The sequence below is a fragment of the Eublepharis macularius genome, chromosome 1 (assembly GCF_028583425.1).
Source record: "Eublepharis macularius isolate TG4126 chromosome 1, MPM_Emac_v1.0, whole genome shotgun sequence".
NCBI classification, from domain to species: domain Eukaryota; kingdom Metazoa; phylum Chordata; class Lepidosauria; order Squamata; family Eublepharidae; genus Eublepharis; species Eublepharis macularius.
Window position 1 is genome coordinate 108,580,424 of NC_072790.1, and position 26,828 is coordinate 108,607,251.

Consider the following 26,828-nt stretch of genomic DNA (forward strand, 5'->3'; position numbering starts at 1 on the left):
ATGTTTTTTAAGATTATAAAGAATCACTTAATGATGAAGGAATTCTCATGTTTCTATGCCTAAGTATTAAGATAAAAGAAATTCATGGTAATAAGGCCCATCTGGTTTAAACACCACTGTCTTTGGATTTTTCCTCTTCATTGTTTTTTCTTTGCTTTAGTTAGAATGTTAAGTAGTTTTCCTGTGTTTTGTACAGACTGGAAACTACTAAAAGGAATGTTTTGCAACTAGGGGACCATGTTCAGAACCATTTAGTCCTGCATCAAATGGCACAAGTGGATGCACTCATCACTTCTCAGTGACTGCAATCCTCATCCATTTAAATCAAAAGAAATGTCATTGTTGGACAATGTGAGATGTCACTCAGATGTTATATTCTACATCTCTTCTTATTGTTACAATCTCTACCTTTACATTGTTTTAACCCAGTCATTATTTGGAACCAGAGCATGTCAAATGTTATAGTTCCAACCTGATAGTGCTTTATGCTAAGCACTTCATAACAAGCAATAGAACAAGATAGTATATGCAGAGAAAGATAAACTAGAGTAGATCCATATCCTTAAAGTAACATTCTCACTGCCATATTTGATTGATTTGCATCTTCCATACTTTTGGTGCTAGGAGGGAAGGGAGCATGGTATAGCCCAATCTCGCTGGATCTTGGAAGCTAAGCAGGGTTAGTACTTAGATGGGACACTACCACGTAAGACTCTGTAGAGGAAAGCAATGACAAACCACCTCTGCTTCTCATTTTCCTTGAAATTCCCTTGCTTGGGGATTCACCAAACAAGTCAGTTGGTGAATCCCCTTTGCTTGGGGATTCGCCAACTGACATCAAAAGTCAGTTGTGACTTGATGGCACTTTACACACTCACTACTTTAGGTGCATCAAGTTTGTTAGTTTACATTTTTGGTTCTAGCTAATGAAAGTTCACAGTCATCACACCAGCAAATTCCAGGTATTTGATATCATCCAACTGCAGTCTTATTGGAAATATGGGATGAAATGGAATACAGAAAACATTGCTAGTGTGTGCAGCATACAAATGCCTGACACATAGTAAGTCATCCCAAAAGTTCAAAATGCTCCAGTGGGGGTGTGCATCAAGGAAGTTTCCATTTCCATTTTAGTTCCAGGGGTTCCAGAATAATTCTGTTCTAGTACTAGTCCTTCCAGCTGGGTCACTGCTGGCTCAGAATTGATCCATTTGAGCTTTTTGTTTTGGTCCATTGTGTGCACATTGGCTGCACATGCACAAATGCACACTGTTTTTTTCAAGAGGGGTGGGAAAACAAATGAGGCTCTGGGGCAGTTTTTTCACACTTAAGCAAAAACAGGATCCACCATTAGTCTTCCTCCAATTCTAAACTATTGACACACTAAGTTTTTCCTCAAGCACAATAACACACACACACAACAGATCTGTAGAAAGCAAATGTTGGTGTGTGAAGTAGCAGGGTTTTCCCAAGTAGAAAAGTGTTTCACCCAGTTCAGTCCAGCAGCATTAAAAACAATCCTGCTTTATGTTTACTTTTTTCTTTTTCTATAGTGCCAATAATTTATTGCCTTTGCATTCTGCAGTTGATTGTTGTTGCTATGTTTCCTTGTGCTTTGTAGTTTTGTTCCCACAATAAGAGATGAATCAAAATCCCTCCAAAACAAATCAAGATGCACCCCAGCAGGTCTGCTCAGATGTACGTCCCATTTTATTGAATAGTGCTTACTCCTAGGGAAGTGTATTTTGAATTGCAGCTTATGATTGAAGTCTCCATTCCAAATGTTTCCAAAGCTGATAGGAGGGGAGGGGTATCCCCTTGCAAAGACTGGATTGGCAGGGGGGTGGCTACAGGATGGGGGGTGGGGAGAAGCACTAATAAAGTGCGCATTGGACTCATTCCACCTTCCAGCCAACAGAGTTAATTAATAATGTAAGGTCTCTCCCCCCTTGGGATCTGATTGGCACTTTTCAGGAAAACAAGTGCTTCCCTGCTACTGGAAGGTACGAACTGAAATGAAATACACAAACTTTTTGGTGAGAGAGACTCATTTCAATTTAGTTTCAGGGATTTGGTTCAGCGTTCAGGAAGATGCTTTAATGAACCAATCCAGCAAGTTCTGTGTATAACATTGGCTCTTCTTTTCTCTTATACACACCCCTATGCTCTACCATTTTCTTAATTGCATGCTGACAATAAAGTAAATTTAAAAAATCTTTCACTCAGCTTAAACATATATAACTTTTCCCACAGACCATACATTTTTTTAGGGGGCAAATGACTCATTCTTCTCAGTATGCCAGAAAAGATGATATATATTTTTAAAAGTTACATTTTGTACAATATCAACTTACAATATGTCACCTGAGAATCAATTAAGTCTGTAATGTCTTTAAAACCCTTACCTGTTGACTTTGCAGTTTTTGAAATCTTGTCTGGAAGGAAAGAAAACAATGTTAGAGGGTTCATATGAAAGACAGTTTAATATTTTTAGTCAATTTCTTTGCTATTAACATAGTTAATTCACTTGAACGCAGTGACAATGAAAATATGCCCTGGAACAACTTAGATAATATAATTAGAACATCTCTTTTTACACAGCCAGCATCTTAGAAACCATCCTCTTACGCACTATGAATGCAAAGGGTAAAAGTATTTGGGTGGGGGAGGGGAGAGGCCTCGCTTCAAGCAGAAGGCTAGCCTGCTATGCTTCAAAATGAACATTCATTTCCCACATAATCATTCATCTTTTCCCTGGGGTGTAGCTTTTTTTCTTAGCGTAAAGAGAAAATATAAAGTTGCGGTCAATAGCTATACTTCAGTTTTTATGGAGTTACATTCTGATTCTGAATAATGATATTAAACAAGAGACCCATGCAACATAATTCTGATCCTGTTTCAAAATCAGAACGCCTGTGTGCCCCGAGGCTTCTTGATGAAATAAATAAAATCACCAGCCCACTAAAACTTGATCTCAGAGATATTTTTAACATATGCCTGCCTAATTCTAAGGGCACAAAATATAAATTTACCTTAGTCAGAGTGACATGCCTATCATTACCAGCCAAAAGATATAACAGATGAAACTCATGCGAGCAGCAAGGAAACAACATAATGTAAACATAATTAAAACTGGGATTAAAAATGGCTGTATTTGGCATTTAAAAATTATCACATGAAAAAAACATATCTATCCTATACCTAATTCTGAACCATGCTACTGAGTGCAGATTAACAGACAAGCAAAGTGGAATTATGGATGGATGGGTGGATTTCTCAACAATTCTGAAGGAAGTTCCATGTTTACAGAAACATCTGAAATCTTTAAAAAATGGGAAAAAGTGGCCGCTTTGGAGGATGCTAGGCAACCCCAACAATATTGCTTATCCTGCTTATCCAAAGAAAAGCCATGTTGGGGGGGCGGGGAGAGAAGTTGGACAAAACAACCCTTGAAAGAGTTCTGTCTGTCATGCCTGTCAGGTCCCTTAATGGAAGAGGACTTGCCGGCAACCACTGGAGACTCAATACCCACACTACTTGGCCCAGCCCAGCAGCCACAGGACAACTGGGCCCAGCCCAGCAGTGTCCACTGCATAACTCAGCCAGACTTTTACCAGGGAAAGACTGCCAAGGGGTGGGAATGAAGAGAGGGGAGCAGATAAAAAAACTGGTTGGTGAGAAGTAGAAAAGGAAACAGGAAAAGAGGTTATAGGGTCTGCCAAAGAATGAGCAGAAAAGAGTCCAGTAGCACCTTTAAGACTAACCAACTTTACTGTAGCATAAGCTTTCAAGAATCACAGTTCTCTTCTTCTTCAGATGCATGGAGGGTAAGAAGAAACTGGTCAGATATATAAGTGGAGAGGGGAGGGGGGAGTAGATGCAATCAGTAGCTTCTGATAATGGGATCAGTTTGCTTCTGATAATGAAATCAGTTACTTCTGATAATGAGATAACCATTTATAGTCTCTATTCAATTGAAGCCTGACTGAGTCAAATTTACATATGAATTCCAATTCAGCAGCTTCCCATTGGATTCTGTTTTTGAAAGGTTTCTGTTGAATTACAGTGACCTTTAAGTCCATGATGGAATGTCCTGATAGATTGAAGTGTTCTCCCACTGGTTTCTGGATGTTGCCATTTTTAATGTCAGATTTGTGTCCATTTATTCTTTTGTGCAGAGGTTGGCTGGTTTGTCCAATGTACAGAGCAGATGGACATTGTTGGCACATATATCATGTTGGAGGATGAGCAGCTGTAAGAGCTAGAGATGGTGCAGTTGATGCCATTGGGTCCTGTAATTGTATTTCCTGGGTAGATATGAGGGCAGAGCTGGCATCTGGGTTTGTTGCAGGGTCTGGTACCTGAGTTGGTGACTGCTAGCCGATTCATGGTTGTAAGTGAGAAGTCGTTTAAGGTTGGGGGTTGTCTGTAGGCAAGGAGAGGTCTTCCACCCAGGGCTTGTGAGAGTGAGGCATCATTTTCCAGGATGGGTTGTAGGTCACTGATGATACGTTGGATGGGTTTGAGCTGGAAACTATAGGTGACAACCAGTGGTGTTATGTTGTTAGTTCCTTTAGGTTTGTCCTGGAGTAGGCTGTTTCTGGGTACTAGTCTGGCCCTGTCGATTTGTTTCCTCACTTCATTTGGTGGGTACTGTAGCCCCCAAAATGCTTGTTGTAAATCTCTTAAATGGGAGTCCCAATCAAGAGCATGGGAGCAGATACGATTGTAACATAAGGCTTGGCTGTAGACAATCGACCGAGTAATATGTTTAGGGTGATAGCTGGAGGCATGTAGATATGAGTATCAGTTGGTGGGTTTCCGGTATAAGGTGGTATTTATCTGTCCATTATGTAGTTGTACAGTGGTGTCCAGGAAGTGTACCTGTTGTGTAGAGAGGTCCAGGCTCAGGTTGATAGTAGGGTGAAAGTTGTTGAAGTCCTGATGAAATCTCTCAAGGGCTTCCTTCCCATGGGTCCAAATGATGAAGATGTCATCCAAGAATCTTAAGTACAGGAGTGGTTTCAGTGGATGGGAGCTGAGGAAGCATTGCTCCAAGTCCGCCATGAATATGTTAGCATATTGTGGTGCCATGCGTGTTCCCATGGCTGTGCCGTTAACCTGTAGATATAAGCTGTCACCAAATTTGAAGTAATTGTGAGTGAGTATGAAGTGGCAAAGTTCAGTGGCAAGGTATGCTGTGGTTTTGTCCAGGATAATATTCCTGATGGCTTGCAGTCCATCTGCATGTGGGATATTGGTGTACAGAGCCTCCACATCCATGGTTGCTAGAATGGTGTCATCTAGTAGGTTGTCAATGGGCTGTATTTTCCTGAGAAAGTCAGTGGTGTCCTGTAAATAGCTGGGTGTGCTGGTGGCATAGGGCCTGAGGACAGAGTCTATATATCCTGAGACTCCTACTGTGATAGTGCCAATTCCTGAAACAATGGGGCATCCTGGGTTATCTGGTTTGTGGATTTTGGGTAGTAGGTAGAATGTTCCTGGTTGTGTTTCCTATGGTGTGTCCGTATGGATACGTTCTTGTATGTCCATGGGGAGTGTCTTTAATATTTTATTGAGTTCTCTTTTGTACTGCCAATGGGAAACTGCTGAATTGGAATTCATAAGTAAATTTGACTCAGTCATGCTTGGATTGAATAGAGACTATGAATGGTTATCTCATTATCAGAAGTAACTGATTTCATTATCAGAAGCAATCTGATCCCATTATCAGAAGCCACTGATTGCATCTACACCCCCCTCCCCTCTCCACCTATATATCTGACCAGTTTCTTCTTACCTTCCATGCATCTGAAGAAGAAGAGAACTGTGATTCTCGAAAGCTTATGCTACAGTAAAGTTGGTTAGTCTTAAAGGTGCTACTGGACGCTTTTCTATTTTTGCTACTACAGACTAACACGGCTAACTCCTCTGTATCCAAAGAATGAGGAAATAGTGTGTGTCAGGAGCGGGGGGTGGGTTACAGAGAAAAATGAGATGCCCTCTGAAAGTTCTTGCTGGTCCCTCTTGTATTATTATAATTTAGTATTAGTCAAAGGTCAACACTGTAATGGGCAGCAGGCCAAGAGGGACATTGTTACATGGAAAAAGCAACTGGCTCATGTCATTACACAACAATGAATACAGAAGTAGTTCTAAGTGGTGGAATGCCATGCCTGTGCTAATGTTTCAGTACTGGGAATGGGTTTCTGGAGTAGGCTGGGTAGATCCAAAGCCAAGGTGTACATTCACAAACTCCATGTATTTCATCAGACTTTTATACTACTTATTAGAAGATAAGTAATTTATAGAATCCCTGCATTTTTTCCCTTTCTTTCTTTACTTCATTTATACTCTACTTTTCTCCTCAATGGGTACCGCTACATCATTTTCCTCTCCTCCATTTTATCTTCACAACAACCCTGTGAGGTACGTTAGGCTGAGTGTGTGTGACTGGTTCAAGGTCATCCTGCAAGCCTTCAAGGCAGAATGTGGATTTAAGCCTGAGTCTCCCAGGTATTAGTATGAAACATGAACTACTAGGTCAGTTCCTACTGCAAACTGGAAAAAGAATCAGTACATCATTTTAATACTAAACCTTATGGGAAACCTGTGTTTATTTTGACTCTCATAAAAATTATAAAAACGACTGGGATGTATACATGATTTTAGGCTTGTGGCCATTGAATGGCCTTGATAATCTACCCTTTTATGTTTTAGAAGAGATATATGCAGACTAAATGGCTTTGCAATATAAATCCCCTTATGTGTTTGAGGATACATATAATAGGACAAACTTTCCACAGTTTAGGCTAATTCAGGTTATAGTGAATTGATATTTTCAGCACGAGGACAAATTTCAAAATCTAAATAGATAAGCTAGAACATAATAGATAATACTCTGGAAATTACTGCGATTGAAAGTAAGAATGTCAAACTGATTGATGTGGCAATCCCAGGTGATAGCTGAACTGAAGAAAAAGAGACTGAAAAGATAACAAAATATCATCTATGATTTGACATTCAGAGTCTCTGGGAGAAACATGTAATGGTTATTCTAGTAGTGATAGGAGTGCCAGGTGCGATTCCAAAACATCTAGGCAATGTTGGAATGGACAGGATAATAACTAGCCAGTTGCAACCAGCCACACTCCTTAGAGCATGCCACAAACTAAACTGATACCCTCACTGGCTCCTAGATTCTTGAATAAACTCTAAGTTGGTTAAGGAAGGACCAAAAAAATCCAGCCTAAACATCTAGTGGACTGTGATATTTATTTCCTCTCTCATAAAAACTGTAGAGGAACAGAAAAGAAAAAACTTACCAAAGGAACAGAAAGCAAACTGCCAAAAGGCTTGCAGAACTGAAGATCAATTACTGATAAAATAGTATTAAGAAATTGCAAAAAGAGGGAAACAAATTTGCATATAGCCTGGATTAATTACCAAAAATAGTGCACAATACAGACAGTGAACGAAGTGGAACTAAGATGTCAGTATCAGATGTGGATTTTTTCAGCGTGATTCCCTGTCACCTTTATTATTTGTCATCGCTATGATACCCCTAACAATGACACTGAATAAAATATATTGCAGATATGAAATATCGAAGGAAGCAGGAAAAATATCTCATTTGCTATATTTGGATTATTTTAAATTATATGGAAAATCTGAAGAGGAAATCAAGTCTCTGGTGTATACAATTGGTATATTTAGCCAAGGTATAGATATGGACTTTGGAATTGAATAATGTGCAATGCTATCAATAAAACAAGGGAAGATTACTGTATTGGATTGAATACAATTTGGGATGGAAACAAAACCAAAAGCTTAGACTATGAAGAAAACTACAAATATTTGGGTATACTGCAAGCTAATGATATTCAGCATACAATAGTGAAAAAGACTTGTGCTGAATACATAAAAAGGATCCGAAAAATACTTGTCGAAATTAAACAGTGGAAATATAATTCATGCTATAAACACCTGGGCCACTGCAGTGATTCGATACTGTGTTGGAATTGTAGATTGGACACAAGCCAAACTGGATGCACTAGATTGCAAAACAAGGAAAATCATGACAGCCAATCATGCCCTACATCCTCAAAGCAGATGTAGTAAGAGTGGCCGAGGATTGTTATAAATGAAAGAAACAGCAGTAGAAGAAAAAATGGTGCTGAATGATTACATCAAGAGCAGGAACGAGAAGATGCTGTCTGATGCTTACAGAGAAAGAGTAATTAAAGGGTACAAAAGATAAATATAGAAAAGAAATGTTGAAAAAAACATATGGAAGCATGGCAAAGTAAACTACTGCATGATCAATACATGAAGAATATTGAGGGTAGACAAGAGTAACAACTGGAAATGGTTAATGCAAGGGATCCTTAAAAAGAGACAGAAGGACTTATATTAGACAAGCAAGAACAGGCATTAATGAACTATATGAAAGCAAAAATTGAAAAGACCACAAATGACAGCAAGTGTAAATTATGGAATGAGGTGGATGAAACGGTTGACCATCTCATCAGTGGGTGCACTAAGAGCGGAACTACAAGTGACAAAAGGCACAGGCTGGACACTTGTCAGCTTCCCTCAAGTTTTGATGGGAAATATAGGCATCCTAGTCTTGCAGCTTGGCTCTCTGACTGCTGTCCAATGGACTTTTCAACTGTCACTTGTCCAACATTCCACCAAGCTGCCTACATTTCCCATCAAAACTTGAGGGAAGCTGACAAGTGTCCAGCCTGTGCCTTTTGTCACTTGTAGTTCCGCTCTAAGATTGTACAAACTGACTATAAAAGGTGCCATAATAAAGAAGCTTGAATGCTTCATTGGAATTTATGCAAAAAGTACTGTCTATGAAATACTGGGCGGAACGTAAGCTTGAGAAAGTTGTTGAAAATGAGAAGATTAATATCTTGTGGGATTTCAAAATCCAAATGGAAACAAAGGTAGAACATAATACTTTGGATATTACTGTGGTTGAAAGTAAGAAGGTCAAACTAATCGATGTGGCAATCCCAGATGACAAGTTGAATTGAGGAAATTGAGACTAAAAAATAATATAAAGATCTAAGATTTGAAGTTCTTAGATTTGAAGTTCTTAGAAGCACCTCTGGGAGAAACATACAAAGGTTATTTCAGTAGTTACAGGAGTGTTCAGTGCGATTCCAAAAGGACTAACTAAATACCTAAGCGATATCGGTATAGACAGTATAACAACTGGCACTACTTGAAACATGCCACATACTAAGGTGATATCTCACTGACTCCTCCATTCTTGGATATAATCTGAGTCAGTGAGGGACCAAAATTTTAGCTCAAACATCTGTGAACTGTTGAAAATAGCACACCTGCATTAATACACCTATAATACAGTTTCCAGGAGGTCTGTCATCCTGGCACATCTTAGCTACAGCAAGACAGTATCATGTATCCCTAGACCAAATAAGGATAACCAACATAACAAGATGTTACAAGTGCATTATGGCAAGTTATCACTTCATAAAATTATCACTCTTCTTTTGCACCAGTTCATTAAAAAAGTTAGGAATGATCAAGTGCTATAGAAATAAAAAGAAACTGTAGACATGCCTAACTTAAATCCCATTAATCTCAACTGGGTTTAAGCAGAATTAGGCTTCTCTAGTTTAAAATTTTTATATTAATGTAAATAATTACTTATGGCCTTATTCATCTTCTTCACCATGGAAATCCTAGTGCTTTTACCAGTTTACAAGTAGGAATAAGAGGACTCAATGGGTGATTTGGAAATGTAAAAGACCAAAGAACCAGTAGTTACCTGTTGTTACATTGTGATGTTGATGGTGTTTTTTTACTGCTGTAACTGTTAGGAAAATAAAAGCATCAATTAACTTTGAATTCAAAGGTCAATTTAGTATTAAAAACACATTTGTATCATGAAAAATTTATCCAATTAGTAAACACTATAGACACTGTACAAGGTAAAACATATTTTAAAAATGATCTTTTAAATCAGGAGCAAAACAAGGTCACTATTAAATTCATTTTAATCTAAGCTCCATGGGATCAGTAGAATTTAAAATCTCTTAAGTGCTTCTTGGACTACAGCAAAAATAGATATAACAAGAAAAATAATTTTTATGTGAAAATCTGATCATAGAATCACAGAGCTGGAAAGGACTTTACAAACCATCTAGTCCAACCCCCTGCCCAGTGCAGGATCAGCCTAAAGCATCACTGACAAGTATACGTCCAGCCTCTTCTTGAAAACTGCCAGTGAGGGGGAACCCATCACATCCCCACACAGCCAATTCTACTGTTGAATTACTATTAACATGAAGTTTTTCCTAATGCTTTAATTCTATCCTTCTTTCCTGTAGTGTAAATGTCGCTTTGAGTCTTATCCTCTCTTGCCAACCGGAACAACTCCCATCCCTCCCATAAGTGACAGCCTTTTAAATACTTAAAGAGAGCAATCACTTCTCCCCTCAGCCTCCTCTTCTCCAAACTGAACATTCCCAAGTCCCTCAGTCTTTCCTCTTAGGGCTTGGCCTCCAGGCCCCTGATCATCCTGGTTGCTTTCCCCTGCCCCTGCTCCAATTTGTCCACATCCTTTTTGAAGCGAGGCCTCCAGAACTGCACACAATACTCTTGGTGGGGCCTGACCAATGTGGTATATAGTGGGATAATAACATCCTGTGATTTGGATGTTATGTCTTTGTTGATGCACCCCAAGAATGTGTTCACCTTTTTTGCTGCTGCATCACACTGGCTGCTCCTATTTAGCTTACCATCCACCCATATCCCAAGATCGTGTTAATACACACACTGCTCCCTAGAAGTGTATACCTCATCCAGTATGCATGCTTTGCATTGTTGTTACCGAGGTGGAGAATCTGGTACTTATCCATGTTAAATTGCATCTTATTCAAATCTTCCCACTTTCCCAGTGTGTTCAGATGTCATTGAATTCTATCCCTATCTTCAAGGGTGTTTGCTACTCTTCCCAGTTTGATGTCATCTGCAAATCTAATGAGTAATCCTTTCACACTGTTATCCAGATCATTTATAAAAATATTGAAAAGCTCTGGGCACAGAACTGAGCCCTGTGGCACTCTACTGGACACCTCCCTCCAATCAGACATGATGCCATTGACAATTAATTCATAAGAAACTAATTAAAATCCTCAAGGATATATTGATGCACATGAGCATTCTTCCATTTAAACGAGATCTGAGCCAAATTTTCATTATTTTCATGTCAAAATTTACATTTTCAACAAGAGAGATTCTTCTATCATAGAATTTTCATTTGTTTTTCATTCGGATCTTGGATATGAAGCTCTGCTCAGAGAAAGCTATGCAAAAGTCTTCCGGGCTGATTTTAAAGGAGTTGGAGCTCATTCAACACTGCAGGGTTAGTGAAGAAGATCTCAGCTGGCAGGCTGGCCAATGTAGGAGGAGGCAGTCCTTCCAGTTCCCCAGCCGCAAGCTATTTAGGGCCTTAAAAGTAAGAACCAAAACTGTCCATTTTGCCTGTGGACAGTCAGTGCAGTTCTTTCAGCACAGGGAGATTCAAGCCCTTTATCTGGTCCATCTTTGACAATCTACTTGCCACATTTTGGATAATTTGAAGTTACAGATCATTTTTAAAGCACATTACAGTAATCTAGCCTGGATGTGATCAGAGCATTGATCTGATTAAAGAAACGATGTGCCATAGAAGACCTGAGACTCCAACCATAGGTTCCAGCAGCATCCCTAAGCTATGAACCTGCTGTTTCAGGGATAGTGTAACTCTCTCCAGAACAGGTAGACTTCTCTGTCCTCAGACAGATTTGTCATTGTTTAATAGCACTTCACTCTAGTATGGATTGAGCTTCAGTTTATTGACCTTCATCCATCCCATTAGCTTATCCAAGGTCTTCTTAAGGACTTCCGCAGACTGGGTAACAATGTGCACAGTAGCTGCCCAGTTAGGATACATACAGTACAACATTCTTGATGATGTACATATTTTTTTTCCTACATGTAGAAAAAAATATAGTGCATGATGTGTCTGATATTTACGTCTCTATTAGTATGGAGAAGAGAGAAGAACGTAACAAGCTTGATGATTTCTGGGAGATTTTGACCTAATGCTCTATAGAAATGTAGGAAGTCCTGTTAGTCTAGCAGAATATATGAATGCAGACATTTGCTTTTCTTGGGTATGCTATAAAGAGATTCTTATAAAACCTGAGGTTCTTAATTTATATGCTTGCAACATTTTACATCCTTCCTTCTATTACCTTTGGCCTTTTCCTCTTTCAAATGTGTCTTCTGAAGTGTTTTTCCTATATAGGTTATGAAGATGAAAATGAAATATGTTATAAGGATATGAAAGTCAGCTTAGTAAAGCCACATTAAAATGTGTTAGTGAAATTAACACATTCATGATTACTTTAAGCATTGTTTTAAAGAAAAGCTATCCAGCCATTACCTTCTTTTTCCTTCACAGGCTTTTCTGCTTTTTTCTTGTCTAAAAATATATTCAAGGCATCATGATTGAATTTTAGTAGGCTTAGATATTTGCTGCTTCTCTTTCAGACAGACTTACAGAGGAGATGTTTCACCCTATTGGCAGCAACAAGGACATATATGCCCTGACACAGCATAATTACTATATCTACCCCATTATATGCTACTATATAGACTTCAACGGAACATTATCCAAAACACATTGATACACACATTTGTCGTTTTTCAGCATCCCTTTTTCAGCCTCCAAGAATAGAGTCAATCAGCTGTGACTTTACACAAGGAGACAGATTGAAATTAACTAAGGTGCAGTGCTGGAGGCGTGTGTGCCATTCCAATATTCCCTGCTGAGAACAGCAGCAACTATCTGGCAGTCTGCCTTATAATTGTTCATTTCTTCCCTCCATATGATCCAGCTCACTCTAATACATGTTCGTTCAATGTCTTCTAGAACACGCGCTATCTGCTTAGATGTAAGCAAGTTGGCACTGATCATGCCAACATAGATCATTATTTCTGTTTCACTAGCATGCACCGCCTGATTCTATCCTTATTTCCTTGGAAGTAAATCACAGAGAATCTAACTCCAAATAAGGATTGTGACAGGAGCAGAATACTCGATAATCTCAGCCAAATCCCTTCCCAAAACAAATCCCCAGAAGGTTTGCTAATTTCCTCTTTGCCTTCCAAAGGCTTTGCCAGTTTCACCTCCCCTCTAGGAGATGAAGAGGAAATAAACCAAACCTTTGAGAAGCAATCATTGCTGGCTCTGTAGAGAGGGGAAATTGACAGATCTCCAATCTCTTTTAAAACTCTTCCCAGCTAACATTGTAACTTCTTTCATGTGAGCATCCTCATGTAATACATCTCTTGTAGTTTAGGTCTAAATTTTCATGGAGATCAATGGATTTGCCAATTTATATGCTTATTCATTTGAATTATCTTTACCCTGTCTTTCTCCCAGGGAACCCAAAGTGGCTTAGAGAAATATAAGACCAAGGTTTAGATTTGTTATTCATGCTTAGTTTTCTGGTGAATTAGATTTGTAGCTATTTTAGAGGAGAAATATTTACATATATATACCTGTTACTGTGATTTCAGCTGATGGCTCTTCAGGAAAAGAGGAACAGAAAGTTAAAAGACTAGTTAACCATCTAATTACAACAGATAAACTGGAGTTGGCTAAGAACTGCAAGGACTTTAGAAATTGGCTAAAATGAATCCAGGACTTGCTATACATGGTCAGGCTCCCTGCCTTACTTAGTTTAGGGAAGTCAGGGAAAAGATTAATAAAATGAGGATGTTTTATGAAAACAGGAATCAGTTTTTACAGTATTCTAATCAGTGTGTTCCTCTGGGGTTACTGATAATTGTTAGTGAAATTATATTTAATTTTGTAATTTTTATATATATATATATATATATATATATAAACTTATTTCTGTACAAAAATTAAAGAAACAACAACAATATTCGATTTATATACCGCCCTTCAGGACAACTTAATGCCCACTCAGATCGGTTTACAAAGTATGCTATTATTATCCCCACAACAAAACACCCTGTGAGGTGGGTGGGGCTGAGAGAGCTCCAGGGAACTGTGACTAGCCCAAGGTCGCCCAGCTGACTTCAAGTGGAGGAGTGGGGAATCAAACCCAGATCTCCAGATTAGAGTCCTGTGCTCTTAACCACTACACCAAACTGGGTCTCTAGAAGAAAAGTAAGCAGTAAATAATGATAACTTTGTACCCTTTGTATGCCAGGTTTACAAAAGGCCACTTGTAAAGAATATATCAGTTTGAAATACAGCATGCATTCTGGTCCATGCATAAAAAAGTACCACATCGGAAACTCATACTTCGAAGGGTTAAATCCAACATGCAGAGCCTTTTCACGAATGCAGCTTATAATGCCAGTAAAATCTTCAAAGACAAGCAGATGTAAGTTATACTATTAGCAGAGAGAAGGAATCTCATAGTACATAAGCATTTACAATTAGAAATGTTTCTATTTTCTACTTTTTTATTCCATTTTTAAGTAAATAAAACTTTCACGCTTTCACCATTTTACCAACTACTATTCTGGCAAAATAAAAAAGAGTAATGTGTATTACTCTCCATGAAGGTGTTCCAACCACACAGAGGGTGGAGCAGCAGGTAGGTAAAAGAGAGGACTTAAACCAGAAACCAAGCAGGGATGAACATGAGGAATATAGGAAGGCGCAGCTGGATGGGAAAGGTAAAGAGAGGATTTGACCTTTGGCCTTAGGTTTTCTGATACAATGGGGTTCGGTTTTGTTACTGTGAAATACTGATTACAGCAGCATATGTGTGGCCACTTCACGTAGGAGGGTATAGTAATTTCAATGTTAGATTAGAATTGAGGGGATCCTTACACACCAAAATTGCTCGCAGGGGCAATCTTGTGTCAGTCAATTATCTCTCATCCTAATCTAGTCTCACAAGGCTGTTGTGAGGATAAAATGGAGGTGGGGGGAGAACTGTGTTCAGAGCTCTGAGTTTCTTGCAGAAAGGGCAGTGTTAAATCCTGTAATTACAATTGCTGCATAATTTTGACTGGAGGGTAGGGGCATGTCTATACCATATCATACCATATCATATTTATGTCTATATTATATTGATTTGCTAATAGAATGGGTTAAAGTTCATTCATACATGGGCATAGAGAAGGCCCTGATTCAATCCCTGATTTCTCCAAATGGAAAGAAAAACTTTCAAGTAGCAGGCTTATCAAAGACTTCTTCCCAAGCCTTTAAAGGGGCACAACCAATCAGAATGAACAGTGCTTATCAATGTTCTTCTCAGTCTTAAACCTTTAATGGAGGCTGGTAAAACACCTTCAAACACCAGACTTGGAAGAAAGCTTCAAAGCCAGCAATGAATGGGACTCTGTTACTGCCCTGGAGAGACCCTCTTTGTGATGGGTCTTGGCAAGAGGCTCACAAACATTATCATACACACGTGGAGTGCCATCACAAGGAAGCAGCTGTTACTACTTTAGAATGAGGGCTGTAACATGGCGGCATGAAAGACTTCCTCATGAGGGAGGAAGAATCTGCATTGTACACTTCACAAATTATTGAATTAAGCTAAAGAATTACCTTTGGGAAACAAGCATAAGTGGTGTAACATAGTGGTTGTGAACTCTTTATGACAAACATATCCCTCTCTGAAATATCAGATAATACAGGAATTCACTAGGTACCTTTAGGCAAGCCACTGTCTCTCAGCATTACACCCCCTCCTTTACAATAAATAAATAATAATAATGGTTTACCTTATCATAATAAGGCTAAATATGATAATGTATGCAAAGTGTTTGAGCACTTAAGAAAAGTAAATGCTATGTAACTTCAAGAAATGCAACTAGGGATGCTGAAACACCTTCCTCTTTGGCATGCTTGTTTTTGTCCAGACTATCAGTTTGATAGTTTTGCTGATCTCTTCATGGGTGTTCCATATGTTGTTTCACTGTATTTCTTACTAACCATGCAGTACAACACAATTGGTTTTCACACTTGCAGGTTCTTATACAGCTCAGTTGCATTCTACTGCTCCTCCATCTTTTCACATAACTGCTCCACTCAGAAGGCAATTGTTCCAATAAAACCCAGGCCTTTGGTGATCATCTAAGTAGGCTTTAGTTATGCTAACAGATGCCAGTCGAATTGCACTGACAGCATCTTTGTGCATGTACAGTTTTGAATACCTGATATAAAACAGTTCAGCAAGCATTCATGGCTGCTTGGCATCAACCTAACAGACCAAGTGATTGGCTCACATCGGACTGCCACCTTTGAACATAATAAGTTTGACAGTCAGATGAGCTTGCAGTGAAATTTGCAGCATCTCTAAATGAAACTTTTTAAAATCGTAAACAGAAAGTCACAATATTATTGTATTTAGGCACAACAGTTATGAATTATTCCTTGCTTTGGCACATATTCTCAATTCATTGGCTGGCTTTTTTCTTTGTATCACCTTTGAGTTCATTTGGTAGTAAAATGAATCTCTCATCACCTTGTTCAAATATTACATCCAAAATAATATCATATCTATGATAATGAGGATTACTGTTTCATTAAAGGGGGAAATCTTTTTACCTTCTATTTTAGGTGCCATCATAACATAATAATCAGTATTCATTAACTGTTCTTTTAAAGTGGATAAAGCTTGGATGTTACAAAATGATCAACATCTGCCACAGGCAATTAATTAAAGATAATGGCATTAACATGATTTACTTATCACTTTAAAAATGCAGTGTCAATTATTATTTTTGATTGCTATTATTATCAATGTGTAGATAATTTAGGGTTCCTTCAACTGTAAAATTAATATCTTTCCTTGATCTAGCACAAAGACTACACAGAGATTATTAATTAAAATTAATTTACTATATAGAGTTGATATATTTAGGGAATTCTTGTAATAGCTATGAATGACAGTCGTCAGAAACAGCCAGCGCAGGGAAACAACTCCGTAGCACTCTACGTAAGATGTATGGAATGTTATGTTTGTGAAGTTGCATTGTTCCAAGTTTTGAGATGCTCCATTCGTAATGATTTGTGGTTTTGATTTTTAAGAATAAGGATCTATCAAGAAGATGAGACATAGAAAAAATATATGACTTAGACCACAAGCTGATTGATAATAAAGGAGGAAGTGGTATAGGCAAAAAACTGTAACGGATCAAAATATGCTTATTATGCTTTTTACTGTTGTTTTTTTTTACTTTGTAGATAGATATATAGGCCGCTGTTGGATCTTGGTAGTTGTGTTTTTTTGTTATGTTTTACTTTCCTTCTTTTGCTCTATCTTTTAACTTTTTCACAATAAAAACAATTTTTTTAAAAAAATAAGTGCATCAAAATGTCTGCTATCATATCAGTTTATATAAAGGACACATGATCACACTGAATGTGCTTTCCTAGGATTTGTCACATAAAAGGTATTATTTTTGATGAAACATCAGGATTTGAGTCCAGTGACAGCTTAGAAACCAACAAGATTTTCTGAGTATAAGCTTTGAGAATTAAAGCTTCCCTCTACAGGTATCAATTTTACTCTTGAAAGCTTATACCCTGAAAAGCTTATACCCAACATGGCTGCTTACCTGAAACTATTTTGACTGATATCAAAACTGTTATGTTAGGGAGCATTGTATTGTATTGCATGATACACGAGCAACGTTGTATTTAAGTCCAGCAATAGTGTGGTCAGGTGAGAACAGCAAGAGAAAGGGGAGGAAGTAAAAACACTATATGATCAAAGAAGGTAGCAGTACAAATGTGTTTGAATGAGAAGGCAGAAACACTGCTGCCACTTGCTGGCTATATTAGGACTCACAAGCAACACTTCCAAGGATTTAACACAATGCTTATTGATAAACATAATTTTCATCAACCATTCTGCTTTCAGGATTTCAGGATTATTTTTCAGCGAACTCCTTCCAGACAATAGTAATTCACTAATGGATGCACAGTTCCTTATATAAGGTCTGTTGGCATGAATCTTAAAAAGTATAGCTCCCCGAAACAGTAGCACTTCATATATTCTCATGTCACTTATCCAAAGCCTCTTTCAATTACATTTATACTGTAATGTGACCAGGCCTGGCTATTTTATTTAATATTACTTATTCTGAGGAAATGAGACATTATGTGGGCTTTCCTCAGCGGAAATGCAGTCAAAGAATTCTAAAACTGAATTCTAATCACAGATTGTTTATTACTAGATTTATACTATCCTGCCTCCAAGGATCTCAGCACAGCATAGGTTTTGTCTTCATTACAACCCTGTGAGATAGGTTGGGATGAGACATAGTGATGTGTATGTAATCATCCATGCATAGAAGGCACAGAGTTTTCTCATGCTGCTCTCCATTGCTGCAGCCCCTTCCAACCCCTGTAAAGATAATTTCTGTGGGCTGATCTTCATATGGAGGTACTGCCATATGTGGGCTGGAAGGAGGAGGGAGAAGGGGATGAAATGAACCCTCTTTCCTTAACAAAGAGGAGCAATTTTGTCTTTCCTCATACCAGCTCACCTCCAGCCCATTTGGCTGTACTTCCATACAGGTCCAGTGATCCCCAGAATAATCTTTCCAGAAGTTGGAAGAAGCTGCAGCAGCAGAGTAGCGGCCAAGCTAAAAGTGATGAATGACACAGGTTGGACACTTGTCAGCTTCCCTCAAGTTTTGATGGGAAATGTAGGCATCCTGGTGTTGTAGTTTGGATCTCTGACTGCTGTCCAATGGACTTTTCAATTGTCACTTGTCCAACATTCCACCAAGCTGCCTACATTTCCCATCAAAACTTGAGGGAAGCTGACAAGTATCCAACCTGTGTCATTAGTCACTTGTAGTTTGGCCCTAGGATGCAGAAAAACTTTGTGTTCTATGCATAGAATGGTATGATACATACACTTGGATGTAGTCCAGTGAACTTCATGGCTGAATCAGGATCTAATATGAACCTTCCCAGGGCAAGCATAGTACTCTGACCACTACACATACTGCCTTTTCATGTGTGTGAAAGAATCCAAATATTTTCATTGTATCCAAAAATAGACAGGTAAAAAGCAGCAGACTGAAAGCTCATTAACTCAAAATGCCACAATAAATTATGTAAAATAATCTGCTGATATATAGTAAATGACATTTAGTTAATTTGATCATAAGGTTGAAAACATAATAAGTAAATATCACTCACTCATAAAAGGAACAATAGCAGTTAACACTACTAGCATAATTAGGAGACTGTGTTAGTATAACTGTTGTACTTTATAGCATTATTTTTAAAAAGACCAAGATATCATGCATATAAACCAAGTTTGCGGCTTGGGGTATGAAAAATAGAATGCTGCGTACTTGTAACATCCTTTGATTTGGCTAGAAAGTGAAGAATAAAGAAGAATCAAAACAGATAAAGGGGAAAGGTCTTATGCTGATGCAGAAGCCTTGGTTTTAATCCAGGCTCAAGTTATAGTATTTGAAAATTGAATGTATTATTATTAACAGATATAATGTGATATTAGTGATAATCATAATTGTAATGACAATTATAAACAAGTATTGAGAACCTTCTTTCCCTTAGGAGGGCCCAACCTTCATCATTAGTAATAATGGATCTGAGAACCCTGCCAGTGTATAGCTGTAAGTCCTTCATCCACTCTGCACGGAGGACAATATTGTCGGTGCGTGCATTTTGATCCCTGCATAAGGTGCCAGCATTCTTGGATCAGGAACTCTGGTGGCCAGACACAAGAACCTTCCTGTTCATACCACTATGATAGTTTGCCAGAAGTTGGAGCAGCTCATTAGATGTCCTGTACGGTTGAGAACTGTCAAAGCAGCTGCCTGGAAAAGGTACTACAAAATGCCAGTGCAGCAGTTGTCAGGAAACACAAAAAGTAAGTGGCTGGCACTATAAATCCCTAGACTCTGGCTAAATTCCAGAGACTAAAACAGTGTATCTTTGTAAAGAAGGGGAACAGTCAGACTAAATTTCATGCCTACTCACCCACTAAGGGGTCCTTCTCTATCCTCCCCCATCCCCATCTCCTTTATTGTGACTGGCTGCTTTCCTAACTGTGTTTCCAGGAATAAATATGACCTGAAATAACATTACAGAATATGCCCCTGAGAGAGGAAAGGGGTTAAGAAAGAAAAAGATTGAGGTAAAATAGAAACCTCTTCCCCATTTGCCATGTCACTCACTACCAGCACTCATGAGGTTTAGAAAACTCATGACTGCTGACTGCGGAAATCTAGTCAAGGATCATTTCATATCCTGTAGGCAATCTTTCTTAGGTACTGGCCAATTAGAATATGTGTTGAGGTAAATCTTGGTGGTGGTGATAAAGGGTAAGATATGAAGGCATATTGTTGGCTTAGCTTTTGATTCCTTTCTTTACATGCCATCCCCACTTTCTCAAACAGCCTAGTAGCTTCCAATCCAAGTAGCCATATATGACATCAGAACAACAAAATATAGGATAAGATGCAATGGTTCCCCTCTAGTGAAAATTCTTTCCTCCATTGGAAGATTCCTCACCTAATGGAAGTGAACCATTATATTGAAATATATGAACATCTTAAACTGCTAATAGGAAAAGCACATTGTTAGTAATAATATTAAAACAGTTAAACAGCTGCTTTAAAAACTCATAGATCCAGAGGAGTTAGCCGTGTTAGTCTGTAGTAGCAAAATCAAAAAGAGTTCAGCAGCAGCACCTAGACTATCCAATTCCACTCGAAGGCTTGTGCTGCAGTGGAATTGGATAGTCTAGGTGCTGCTGCTAAACTCTTTTTGATTTTGCTACTACAGACTAACACGGCAAACTCCTTTGAACCTTTACACAAGCAAACTGATCCCCACACCAAAAGGAGCTGTCTGCATCTCCATATCAAAGGAGTTGTTTACATCCCCCCTCTCCTCCTCCCCCTCCCCCTCCCCCCTCTATATTTGACCAGTTTCCTTCTGCCCTCCATGCATCTGACGAAGAGAACGTGATTCTCGAAAGCTTATGCTACAATAAAATTGGTTAGTCTTAAAGGTGCTACTGGACTCTTTTTGATTTAAAAACTCAGTAATAGATCCCTTAAAGGGGTATGCATTGCTTTGAACAGGCTGGGACTCAGATTGGATAAGAAAAGGGAGATTATAATTTAATAATCCCTACAATCCTAACTTTCCACCCGAACTTCTTATAGAAATGCAAATATCAAAAAGGTCTAAGAAACAGTTAGCAATGATTTTTAGGCAATAGATCACAGTTCTCTGTGGAAATAATTGCTGATTCAATTAGATGAACTGAGGATAATTTTGTTCTTATACAATGAATAAGCCTTTTGAATTTTTTGTGTGGCATAAATATAGAACAGGCTAAAAGCCAGATACTCCAGGCTATACTATTCTACTGAATTTGTCAGTCCTCTGTTTCCTACTTTTGTCATGCTTTCACGTACAGCAATAGTATTATTGCTTTCTGTGCATCAAGTGATGCAAGTTGGTAGAAGATGAAAACCGAAACATGTACCTGGCTTTCCTTGAGAAACTTCTTTTTCACGTTTAATATCTTCTTGTTCTATGAGACAGAAGCAGCATAGATAACTGAGTCATTTTGCCATTCTATATGCCCAAACATACAAAAATATTTACTGGGTTGGATCCTGTGGAACCATCAGTGGAAAAGCTCTTGCATCAGTGAAGGCTCACCTTGCACTGGAGGAACGTGCTGCCATTGGGGGGCAGATCTGTGCAATCCAATCCACCCTCAGATAGTTCTATTAAAACTAAATAGGCCATCTCCAGAGAAAGCAGTTCTAGAGTGCCCCCGCCCACCCTGCACGATGCATGACTGCTAATTCAAGGGCAATGTGTTATTTGGTACATTTCACATGCATGTACTCTGGAAGAAAATCAAGCTCTTCAGAACTGGTAATGCACCAAACTTAGCACAGCTATAGAGCAGCCAACCAGAGGCTCAACAAGCTCCCTAGCTTTGCTACATGCTTGTGACTCCAAGGCGGGGGGAATGTGAAGCATCTGGTAAACTACTATTTCTGGCTGTTGGGCTGAGTTTGTCATGGAACGGACACAAAGCGATCTGCCAGATTATCCAATAGTGCAGTACCAATATTTGGAAAATAAAATGTGAACACATCCAGACTCCTCGACAACAATCCTAAGCAGGTCTATTCAAAATCCTACTCAGATCTATTCAATGGGGCTTAATCCCAGGGAAGTGCTCTTAGGATGGCACCATTAAACTATTAGACATAGAAATCTCATACCTGTATCCAAAAGGCTAGGCAGTGAGTTGTGTGTGTTTCTAGTAGGGTTTGTAAGAGCTAATTCATATTACACTTGAAGTGCCTCACACTTAACAAATTACTGCTGAGACTGACATGATTCTATAAGCAACATAATATCAAGACAAAAGTCTTTAGTAACATTTCAGGTCCTTTTCATGATTAAAAAATGCATCTTGCAAGAGTAAGTTGTCTTAAATATAATATGAAACAGTTCTCAGACACTTCCCAAAAGCAAAGCCCCCTTTATTTCAAAAGAGGTTATCATCCCTAGGGAAAGCAGCCTCTGATGCAATATGAGGAATGACTGTCAAACAGAGGGGAAAAGTAAATTCCAAAATGCACATGCCATTGAGCTAATCTAAAAGCACTTTTCTAGATTGCAACCAGAGAGCCAAAGTATATACAACAACAATGGAGTCAAAGTATTCCATCATATTAAATATTTGTTTTGTTTGTACCCTGTCCCTGACCCCATTCCAAAGTCTCATGAAGGATAACAAAACACTTGAAATAGAATAGATAGAAGCCTTTCTTGATATTAAGAGAACTGCATCTCTGTTTGCCAAAACCCAGAACACTTTAAGAAGCTTAGATATATTTATTATGTAATTATCAGGGGCAACAGATAATGTCCATAATCCTGATGTGCATTCTTAAAGCAGTTTATTAACTTCCCTCACCAACCTCAACAATTATTTCAGAGAAGAATTAGCTAAAGCTACTTTCTGTAACACTCTTAATTTTTAAAAAAACCCTCAAAACCGCATAATCGGAGTAAATCCGTTTAATGCTTCTCTTTGAGCTCAATGTATATTTGCATTTAGACTATGAAGTTTCATAAACAGTTGACTGTAGAGCTAACGACGTTATGCTGATGATATTTTTTACTATATATTTGTGAGCAGCTCTGAATGGAGAAGAGACTAGGATATATTTTCAAATAGAATATTCTAGAAAACACTTGATGGAGATGAACTTTTCTTTAAAATGTCTATTCACACATAGTTAAATACCATATTGACTTAAATATAGGGATCTCGTTACTGAGGAAGCATTTCAGAGTTAAATGGTTTTGAGGATCATAATGGATTGCCAATTAGGAACAAGAGCTTTAAATCAGAACGAATCTCATTAATCATGCTGCTTAAAGCAAAGCAATCAACAGCAACAACCACAGACAGCCTTTATACATTAAAGCCAGAACAGGATCAGCCACATCACAGGATTTATCTTGTTCAAGGTATATACCACGTACTTTCTGGCTTAGGCTTGGCTATAAAGGAAAAAAAAATACAACATGTAAAGATGCACTACTGTTAAATAGACGTTCCCCACATATTTGCTTTGATTATCCAGCCTTCACGTCTGTATAATTGAAATGTCAACTCATAGCATATATTTTAAAATAAAAAGCAGACTTTTTATTCTGACACTGAGAGCTTCCTTAAGATAAAGAAAAATTAGGCAGATTTCGGCACACCCAGCTGCAGCAAAGCTGCTTAAGCTGGGTGCCGTTTATTGCTGCCTTGCCTGGAGGGAGGGGCAGACTCCCTTCCCGGGCATACGGGTCTTTTGGCTGGGGGCGGAGCCAACGCCTACAGGCGGCTCCGCTTTCCCAGCCAGCAGTCGCCTTCTGCTTCGGAAGAGAGAAGGAGCCTTTTCCCTCTCTCCGAAGTGGAAGGTGGACCCAGGAGCGGCGAGGGACTCGGGGCAGCGTTTCCGAGAGCAGCGTTGGTGTGCTGCTCGTTTCAGCTGCGGAGCATCGGCAGCTTCTTGGAGGCGGTTGCTGGGCCCTGCCTCCGCAGTGTGCCCGCGGGTGTTGGCGCGTTGGTGGGGAGGGAGTGGGCCGTTCTGGGTGCTCCCTGCCTTCTCGTTCTCGTTGCCTCCGAGCCGTTGGCGGCGGCAGGGGGGCGGTTGTGGCAAGCGGAGGCGAGGCGCGGCTTTTGCAGCGCGGCCTCGGCGGCGCGGCCTTTGCGGCCTCTGCGCCGCGGCAGCGCGGCCTCTGAGCTGCGTCAGCGCAGCCTCTACGCCGCGGCAGCGCGGCCTTTATTCTGTGGCAGTGCGGCCTTTCGGCCGTTTTGGAGGAGTGTCCCCCCCCCCTTATTGGAGCCTGTGTGGGGGCTTTTGCCATTTAGGGAGCAGCGGGGCTGGGCCTAAGTGGGGTGGCCTGTCCACATCCCCCCCCCCTTCATATCCTCCCTCCTGTTGGCAATTGCTGTGTTTGGAGTTGGCTGCAGGGGGTGTTAATTTTTCCTGTGGGCTTGCTCGGGGGCGTTTGGTGGCTCTGTCTAGTGCTGTGCTCTCAGGCCAGCCTTAACTCATCTATTGGGGGCCACCTTGAGTGTAAAGGTGCTTGGCGGCCACTTTGTTTTGCCACAGCATGCCTCCCAAAAAGGGCGGGGGCCCTTCCAAGGGCAAACAGCCTGCCAAGCGTCCTGCAAAGAGGCCTCCCCCTGCGCCATTGTCCTCATCGGATGAGGAGGATGGTGTACCCAGCAGGCAGGAGCTGCTGGACAGGCTAGCTGCTTTGGAACAAGCCCGTGTCAGCTCTCAGCCTGGGGGCTCTGGGGTTCGGGCACGCAGGCCCACTAAAAAGGTTTCTGATGCTGTATTTCAGAGGGATATCTTGAAGCGTATTTCTGCTCTGGAGGAGGCAGCAGCATCTGAGCGTGGTGAACCTGGCAGCAGCCAGGGTGTGGCCATGCCGCCTGAAGAGGTACAAGGGACTGAAGCCGAGCAGGAGTCCGTTGGGGACTGTGGACAGGTGGCCATAGCAGTTGAGCCAGCGGTGCAGGAGGGTAAGTCTGTTCAGCCTTCCCAGGCATGCACCTGGCCTTGGGGGCCCTGGGGTCAGTCCACTGCCTCCGCGCCCCCTGGCTGCTCTTCACCAGTTACACAACATTTCCTCCCTGCTTGGCCCCCGGCGGCTCCCGCAACCTGGCAGAGTGGGGCGAGCACTTCTTTTGGCCAGCAGCAGGCACCTTGTGCTTCTACATCTTCCGCACCCCAGTCTGGGGGCGTGCCATACGGTTATGGGTGCCAGTGGGGTTCTCCCCCCTGTTGGCAATTGCCTTATGGAATGGTGCCATACAGAGCATTACCATTCGGGGATACGGCTTTACCCCTCGGTGACCACTTAACTCAAGCCACCAGGGAGAAAATATTAAAAGGGGAGTATGTGGATGTCTTTACCCTTCTCTTCAGGGAACTGGAGAAGAAGGATAAGGATGATTTGGATGACAGAGATAAAGAAAAGATTAAGCGCAGAAAGGTGGACCGCAATTGGTCAAATTGGTTACCGGGGTTCTTGATTTATGCCGGGGTATTGGCCAGAGCGCAGCCTTGGAGGGCTGTGTCTCTTTTTCAATATATTGACATTATTTACAAGGGATACACCGGATTTGTGGGGGTGGCCTGGCTCCAGTATGATGAGGAGTTCAGGATGCGTGCTGCTATGAATCCTGGCCTGCCGTGGGACCAGGTGCACCAGCAGCTTTGGTTGCAGGTCATGTCCCCGGCCAAACCTAATTCTGGGGATAGGTCTGACAGTGGCCATCTTATTCAACGTTCCCAACCGGCATCTGGCTCCCGCGCCCCCGCGGGGCAGCAGGTTCAACCCCGGCTGCTCTGTTGGGATTTCACATCCAAGGGGCAATGCAATCGGAAGGCTTGTAAGTACCGACATGAGTGTCCTTCCTGCAGTGGCCCCCACCCATACTCTGCATGCCCTAAGTCCAGACAAGGGGGTGGGGGAAAGCGCTTTGGGGGGGGTAGCAATCAGCAAGGACCTGGTAAAGGGACCCAGCCCGGTAAGGCTGAAGGTCCTTAGGCACCTGTTGCATTTGTACCCCCGGCGCAGAGATGCTGAGTACCTGTTGGCCGGGTTTGAGTTTGGTTTTCGTATTCCTTTTCAGGGCCGAAGGGAGCCTTTCATGTCAGCCAACCTTCGGTCAGTGGCTGGCATGGAAGGTGTGGTAAGGGCCAAGATCGCGAAGGAATGCGCGGAGGGCCGGGTCCTCGGCCCTTTCGACACCCCTCCTGTTCCTGGTTTGAGGGTTTCTCCGTTGGGGGTGGTGCCTAAAAAGGCGGCTGGTGAATTCCGCCTTATACACCACTTGTCTTTCCCCAAGGGTGGGTCGGTGAATGATGCCATCCCAGAGCATCTTTGTTCAGTCCGCTACACATCCTTTGACCAGGCGGTCAAAGTGGTGCGGAGGTGTGGTGTTGGGGCGGAACTGGCAAAATGCGACATCAAGTCAGCCTTTCGCCTCCTGCCAGTACACCCCGGGGATTTTGATCTGTTAGGGTTTTCGTTTGAGGGCAAATTTTATATGGATAGGGCCCTCCCCATGGGTTGCTCCATATCCTGTGCGGCATTTGAGCGCTTCAGTTCCTTTTTGGAATGGGAGTTGCGGCGCCGTATGGCTTGCCCTGATACCTGTCATTACCTTGATGATTTTTTGTTTTGTGGGCCAGCCGGT

The 26,828-nt window shown here is 40.7% G+C and overlaps 1 protein-coding gene across 8 annotated transcripts in view; it reads right to left on the reverse strand.

Annotated features, from left to right (window-relative positions):
- The window catches only part of TRDN (triadin), a 334,586-nt gene that overhangs the window by 5,454 nt on the left and 302,304 nt on the right, over positions 1-26,828 (reverse strand). For 5 of the 8 annotated variants that reach the window (XM_054979502.1, XM_054979172.1, XM_054979083.1 and 2 more), the window contains 8 exons: positions 23,603-23,620; positions 21,570-21,617; positions 19,399-19,419; positions 13,591-13,617; positions 12,470-12,508; positions 12,279-12,323; positions 9,806-9,850; positions 2,406-2,435 (listed from right to left, as the gene is read on the reverse strand). In XM_054979502.1, the coding sequence (XP_054835477.1) occupies positions 2,406-2,435; positions 9,806-9,850; positions 12,279-12,323; positions 12,470-12,508; positions 13,591-13,617; positions 19,399-19,419; positions 21,570-21,617; positions 23,603-23,620 (273 nt within the window). Of the gene's footprint in view, positions 1-2,405; positions 2,436-9,805; positions 9,851-12,278; positions 12,324-12,469; positions 12,509-13,590; positions 13,618-19,398; positions 19,420-21,569; positions 21,618-23,602; positions 23,621-26,828 lie in introns of those variants that run through there. The other 3 variants (XM_054979333.1, XM_054979420.1, XR_008597030.1) reach the window with 3 other exon arrangements.